Here is a 6,903-nt window from a genome sequence, read left to right as displayed (position 1 = left end):
CCAGCCAGCCCTTGTTCCTTTTCTTTTGCTTGTTCCGTCGTAAACCCCCCTACGTATGTTTGTGTGTACTTTGGTATTGTACCTGGGTAACATCAACAACCACCACATTACAACTTGTTGTACCATATTCCTTGGTCGAAGAAACTCTCTTGGCTCGGTCCTGGGTCTGCTACGTACAGCATTCAGATTATGTGCCTGGATAGAGGTGGTCTCGCAAATCACAAACACCCAGGCTTCCCAAGTAAGAAAGCTTGATGGGTAATATGCGTGTACATATAGCTGGAAATCTAGACTGATAGGGTGGATAAGTGTATGTACAAAGGTGCTTAGTTGTTGACTTAAACTACCACCGTTGCATTTATCTTGAATTGACTAACTGTAATGTGATTTCTTAGGTTGGTATGCCCGATATTGGGGGATGTCGGTACCCGCATTCTTTAGCCAGAAAATGACGACGACGTACACTAGTCTCAACACAGCCTATCACTTGTTCCGGCTTGACCACGAGGGATGATTTAGTTGGGATGTCTGGCATGCGGCGGCGCCGGCGCCGGGCACGGCGCGGGTTGCACTTGGAATATTTCTATAGTGGGCCAAGATCTCTGTGTCCCCTATGTTTGAAGCCTGAAGAGGGCCAAGATCTTGTATTGTCTGTGGTGTTCAACATGTTGCTTGGAAGTTTGTGTCATTTTCCCAAGTCTCAGATAAAACCGACTTGCGTCTTCACTCACAGGCGGGCGCTTGAAATCATCCCGGTGGGAGAGGGGTTGATAGATGAGATGAATTGCGTCTGACCGAGGTCACTGGTATGGAAATGAAGACAGTACCTACGCAGTAAGTACGTACGGGGCTCACCAACCATGTGTAGAGTGGAAAGGTATGTAGTGCAGGTTGATAAGAGCAGAAGATCGACTTGACTATGGAGAATACGTATTTATGCACCCCAGATTCAAAGACCTCCACCGCTTGGCGTTGTGGACTTGAGATCCAAAACACCCGACCAAACCACATCCGAAACCAACAACTCCACCAAGAGGCGAAAATACCTATCTTTTAGGATCAACCTTGCCCTTGTCTTCCCCGGAATCTGGCATTCCATATCAATGGTGGCTATGTGAAACCTTACCTTTACAGAGAGACACCAACCGACGAAACCGTAGGTGCTGTCCTTGATAGGTAGGGAAGCCCAGAAGAAAAGTGTCCACCATTTCACATTCTAACACATGAGAGTTTCTGCGGTAACTCATCTCCCATGATATCCTGGATGATAGGGGAAAATAAGAGAAAAGAAAATACCAAGCCGGACGTTCACATATCGTCCGAACTCTTGCATTGTGTACATGTGTACATGTGTACCTTCCTTGTACGCGTGGCTGCCCTGCGGTAGGCAAACCGACCGGGACGACGGAGGACGAACGGAGGAGGGAGGGGAGAGACGATGTAGGTAATCCGTCGCCCTTTCCACTTGTGTGTCAAGCTAAACTCAAAGATAGGTAATATTCCGTTCCATTGCTTGGCCCATTTGCTAACGAGGTACTCTGCCAACTCTGCCGTACATCTCAGCATTGGGTAATGGTGCAAGGTAGATTTCCAATTTGTAAGACAAAAGTTTGTCAAGAACAGAGTTATTCCGCCATTGAATATTGTTTTCTAAGTACAGCTTACATACTACTAAAGCCCCTGCCTTGAAAGCAAAGCCACGTGAACGGTGAAACGAACGCGACTTCCAGTTCCAGACTCGTGCGTAGAGGTACCTACCTAGTTCTTCTCTTTCCTTCCTCCTTGGGTTTTCACGACACTCGTTCTACATCCGCTCAAATTTGCTTGATAAACATTTTGCGTTGTCCTCCCGTTTCACGATACTTCGGATCTCCCAAGTCTAATGACACTTCAAACCTATCTGTAAAGGATAGTATAGTAACAGACTGTACACTATTCATCAGAACCGGAATCAACACAGTCAAGTGGTCATGCGCCCATTGACTTTGCCATCGTTGGGGACACTGCAGATGAGCAGCTTGAATAAATGGCTTTGGCACGTGAAACCCTTCCATACTCTGAGGTAAAAAAAATGTACTCAAGACATGCATCTCTTGGTACCCTTCACTGTCAGCACACGTGTTTCGCCGGAAGTAGGGCGTGTCTCAGTGTTCCCGCTTGGTATTCATGCTTACACAACCAACCTCATTTTCTGTTTTTGGCAGGTCCTTCATATATATACACTATGTAAGTAGAGGTATGCATGTATATATGCCACTTCTCGGCGAAGCAGAGAGTGATGAGTGATGACGGATAACATTAGGAGGTACAATGACGGGTAACTACCTTGCCTTAGTTGTCAACTGTCCTATAGAATAAATGTTGAGGTATTTGTGTAAAGTGATCTACAATGCAAAGTTTCTACCCTACAGAGCAAACAAGGGACGTCATATTATTCAATTTAGGTGAAGGGTTAAAAACGACAGCAGGACCGAGTATGAAATAATCTGTTTCACTCCAACATGGTTACGAAAGCCCCAATAACACACGGCTGTAAAAATTAAAGGGATAAATCAGCGCAGTGTAGATGTTCGAACAACAAGGTTTGTGATTGATAAGCCTGGACATGCATAGATGTGATCGGGCATCTAGGTACAATCTCATTTCCCTTACTCCCACCCCTACACTCAATCTCAGCTCTCACGCACCCGCCATGGGTATCTAGATAACGCAAGCCCAGCCGCGCGGGAAGAAGGCGCTAATCTACCGTTTTTTCTTTTCAACACATGGACATTCGAGTACGGCATTTCTCGACAAGAAACGCGAAAAGAAAACAGAAGGAAGTGGAAAAAACAAAACGGAACTCCCGATAACCCCAAATTGCTTTTTCTTATACCGAACGCTATGCCCCCAAAAAAGAGAACTTTCGTAATGTCGTAATTTTGCTTGCCCTTGTTCCGCTTGCTTGCTGGCTTGCCTGCTTGTTGCCCAACGCCGCCGCCGTCGATCATAAATGCCTGCTGAAACCCAAGATAAAGCAAAAAAGAAAATCACAATATCACACAAAAACAAACAAGGGCCAAAAGAACAAAAAAGCCAAGAGATAAGAAAAGAAAATCAAAAGATGAAGAAAAAGGGGAAATCCGGAAAGTGGGTGGCGTCCGAAAAAAAAAAACCCAAGACATTCCCGTCTCAAACAGGGGAGACATGCACTTCGGCCTCCTCGACTTCCTCGTCTGACGGACGGCACGGAGCAGCAATCCTGACGACCGGTGGCGGCCTTGGCGACGAAGGGAATGGCACGGGAGGAGGCACCAGTAATGATGATGGTGAAGCCGCCGCCGCTTTTTCGTTTGTTGGGGTGGACAAGTCACTGCTGTTGCCGCCGTCCGAAACCATAATCATAGACTTCTTATTAAAGGCAACAATGATCTGTCCGTTCATCGTGTTTTTCCCCAAGATGGTGCCGCGCTCGGGATCGATGCTGTTGCCGGGGTCATCGACGAACTGGAGGATTGGGGCGCCTTCGGGGGTGTAGCCGAGTAGTTTGGCGCGGTATTCGTTGTTGTTGTTGTTATCACCGCTGGGACAATCTTCTACACGGATCGTCTCCCTGGAAGTCTGTGTTAGATTCTGTGCCGGGAATAGACAGCGATAAGGCAAAAGACAAATAGGGTAAACGTACTCCCTGCTCATGGGCAAATCGTTGGTGGAGATTCCATTGAGACTACTCTCTGATCTGCCCCGGCTCCGGGAGCGTAAGCTCCTGGATCGAACGCGCTGCACACGCTTGCGCATGGCGCCGTGGAAGGCGTGGCCGATACCGGCAACGACGAGGACAGGAGTACCGAGTGCTAGTGCCCAAGGTCTGTAGTATGATATTAGTAGTTGATTTTGGTGACTGAGTGACAGAGAAGATGGGGAAACTCACGGGTTCTTTCTATCCCGAATGGCGTTGAAGGCAGCTAGGATAATGCCCAAGATGGCTATGAGCGAGCCAACCTGCAGCATCGTCCAAGTAGACCAGTAGAGCGACATGAGGTCTTCTCCATCACAGAATTGCAAGGCCAGCAGAGCGTAGACCTCCATAACGAGGGCAATGATGGAAAGCAGAAAGTAACCGGTGCAGATCAATAAGCATCGCTGCATCTTGTGTCGGTAGTGCTTTGTCCCAGCTCTGGAATTCGCCAATGCCTCGCAGGTCCTGGGGAACACATTAGTGACTGTTGGGAGAAAAGAGACGTGTGGGGGGGATAACATACCCTGAGTACTTCCATGAGGCGAGGAAAAGCATGATTATGACAAACACAAAGAGGGACCAGTATATCCCATCAAAGGCCGTCCGATCGAGATGTGCGGCGAAGTGGGCATAATGTTGACACTGCTCAGGGTCAATGGGTTCAAAACCGCCGGCCATGCTAGGCTGAATGATGAGACTACTGGACTTGTAAGGAAGATGAACTTGATATAATAGGTACAAGTGAATGATTTCTGAGATGTGTGATTGCTTCAGAACTCTTGATCACACACTCCCAATCACGCCCAGCATGGGGGACATGGTACTTATATATATATAAAAGGAATAGGGAGGAGGGACAAGTAGTACAAGGCATAGAGAATCAACGCCAAGCAACTCGGGTGACGTAGAGGGGAAATGTCGACTAGGCAAAGCCACAGATCAGATTTAGGTCGCGGTAGTTTCAACCTACTGGAGTACACTAGTAATCGAAGTGTTGACTAGGGATGCATGGAGAAACATCCTAGTCTTAGGTGGGGAACGGAGACGTGGGACGGACTACGGTCGGTTGGGTGGAAATCTATGCAACGTCTCAAAGATTGCGGTACAAGATGAAAGAGAGATGAGAGAGTAAGAGCCGGCAGATGATTGCTTCTTTTTTCCTTTTCAACACTCTAGCTGTATTACCGTGCTTACATCAAGGCAACGGGAAGCCGCAGAAGAGCCTCTGCACGGAAAGGGAGGCGAGCGAGTCTGATGTCCATTTTGGGCGGTACGCATGCTAGACTGATTTAATATCCTCTTATCTGTTGGGACTTCTTAGACGACCTTGGCAACCTTGATGGCTTGTGAATATGTAAGTCTTCCCGCCGATCGCTAGCTTGGCAACCAAGGTACTTGGTGACCGAGCGGTAAAGAGGTCAAGCTAGGAAAGCCGGGGTCATCTCGACAACTCAGTCTCTTAAGTCTTCACTGCCACCAGTACATGGTGCCAAGACTCTTCCGAGCTGCACGGGGGGGGCGTGGGGAATGAATGCCGTTCTCTGGCTCTCGATTAGATAGATGCCGCAAGTCAACCATAGGCCGCGGTTTATTGCATGCCTGGCATTAGGTTGACGGCATCAAGTATCATACCCTTGCTTAAAATATATTCACGGAGCACGTCAAACTCTTCTCCTTCCTCCTCTCCGTAACGAAGCACTTCCCCAAATCCGAATGAGCAGGCAATTTTGTCATAAGCGGCCCGTTCATCCTCTCGGATCCATCGCTCCCGCAGCGGAATACCCGGGCCCCAGGTCACCCGTTTCATCTGGTCGTTTGCCGTGGTAGTGGCCACAATGCCCATGGTCGCAGTGAAGCCGACATAGGCCAGCATGCCGAAGAAGGCTACGTTGGTCGCCATAACAGTCTCCATTGAATCTTGCCATGTACCATAGTTCTTGGCGAGAGCCCAAGCAGCGACTGGAGTGAGTCCCAAGCCGGTCATGGGTACAAGTGCCTTTTTCAACAACTCGGCGCGGGTAAAAGCCTTGGTAGCGTACGTATTTTCGACAATGCCAACAGCGGCATCAAGGTCCTTGGCATCCAGTGCTGCGTCCAGTGCCATCTCAGCAACCTCGGGATCCACCGCGTTCTTCGGCATGTCAGGATTCCGCTTCTTGTAAGCCAGCTTTCCAGAGCTAAGCTTGGGGGCTGCCTTGTACGCATATAGGCCCAAAACGTACGGCAGCGTCTTGGGCTTGCCAAGAGAGGCCTGGAGAGCAACATACTCTTTGAGCAGCAGCGGGGTGATGACAACAGGAGGATGCGAAATGATTGCAAAGGCCGCATCTGAGATCTTGTCAGCAGCATCCTTGTTGAAGCTCAAGTAGGTGAGAGGCTGAGGTTGCCCAGGAGCAGCCGCCGAGGCCCGGGCGTTCCGGCCGTCAAGATCCAGACCAAGCAGATCAGAAGCACCCGTCTGATCGGCCTCTGCACCGGCTGCGGGGGGCTGGCTATCATGAGAGGAGTCAGGGGCAGAGGCAGAGGCAGCAGCAGCAGCAGCAGCAGCAGCAGCAGCAGCAGCAGCAGAGGCAGAAGCCGCTGACGGGACGGTTGGTTGGACCAAGGCGCGCAGAGCGGTGAGGGTCATGTGCTCTGACGGAATACCTTGCTTGGCCAGAAACTCCTTGGTGACACGGTCAGGATCCGGAGTGGCATGCTGCCCCTGGGCTTGAAGGGGTGCGGTCTCGGTGGCTGGCGGCTGCTGGGCTTTCGGTAGTTTCTGCGGGGACGTGAATTTGGAAGCAGATGCAGAAGGCGATGACGGCGACGAAGACGATGGCTGATTCTGCGACTGGGATGCCTTGGGACTCTTTTTCTGGGCGGATTGCAATGGAGACGGCACCCGTTTCACCTTTGAAAGGGAGCTAGTGGTACTCAGCATACGGATAGCAGCGATCGACACGGCTGAGCCCTCTTGGGTGAGCTTGGCCAGCTGTGTGCCGGCACTCAGTGTCACCAGGGAGCGCTTGGCAAACGGCGCAGACACGGGCGCAAACGCCGGTCGGGCATGTTGCTGACGGGAGTAGATAAGGCCGCAGGTCTGACGACTCTGCCGCCCGGTAGTGGCGGTGGTGAGGTTGACCGTGGTGGCCCTGAGGTTGTGAGGACGGAGAAGCATGATAGGCGAACTGAAGACCTGGTGA

At 50.3% G+C, this 6,903-nt stretch overlaps 2 protein-coding genes across 2 annotated transcripts; both read right to left on the bottom strand.

The window, feature by feature from the left end:
• Window positions 1-3,147: 3,147 nt before the first annotated feature.
• Window positions 3,148-4,396, bottom strand: NEUTE1DRAFT_150219 (uncharacterized protein; the record flags this gene model as incomplete). Its single annotated transcript, XM_009858068.1, has 4 exons — window positions 3,148-3,592; window positions 3,665-3,847; window positions 3,911-4,183; window positions 4,242-4,396. The coding sequence occupies 4 exons, from the start codon at window positions 4,394-4,396 to the stop codon at window positions 3,172-3,174; spliced, it is 1,032 nt and encodes a 343-aa protein (XP_009856370.1).
• Window positions 4,397-4,840: 444 nt separating this feature from the next.
• NEUTE1DRAFT_91362 (uncharacterized protein) lies at window positions 4,841-6,878 on the bottom strand (the record flags this gene model as incomplete). Its single annotated transcript, XM_009858067.1, has 1 exon — window positions 4,841-6,878. The coding sequence occupies one exon, from the start codon at window positions 6,876-6,878 to the stop codon at window positions 5,307-5,309; it is 1,572 nt and encodes a 523-aa protein (XP_009856369.1).
• Window positions 6,879-6,903: the final 25 nt, after the last annotated feature.

The sequence above is a fragment of the Neurospora tetrasperma genome (assembly GCF_000213175.1).
Source record: "Neurospora tetrasperma FGSC 2508 unplaced genomic scaffold NEUTE1scaffold_81, whole genome shotgun sequence".
NCBI lineage: Eukaryota > Fungi > Ascomycota > Sordariomycetes > Sordariales > Sordariaceae > Neurospora > Neurospora tetrasperma.
Note: the sequence above shows the minus strand (reverse complement) of the source record. Positions and strands in the feature narration are given on the sequence as shown.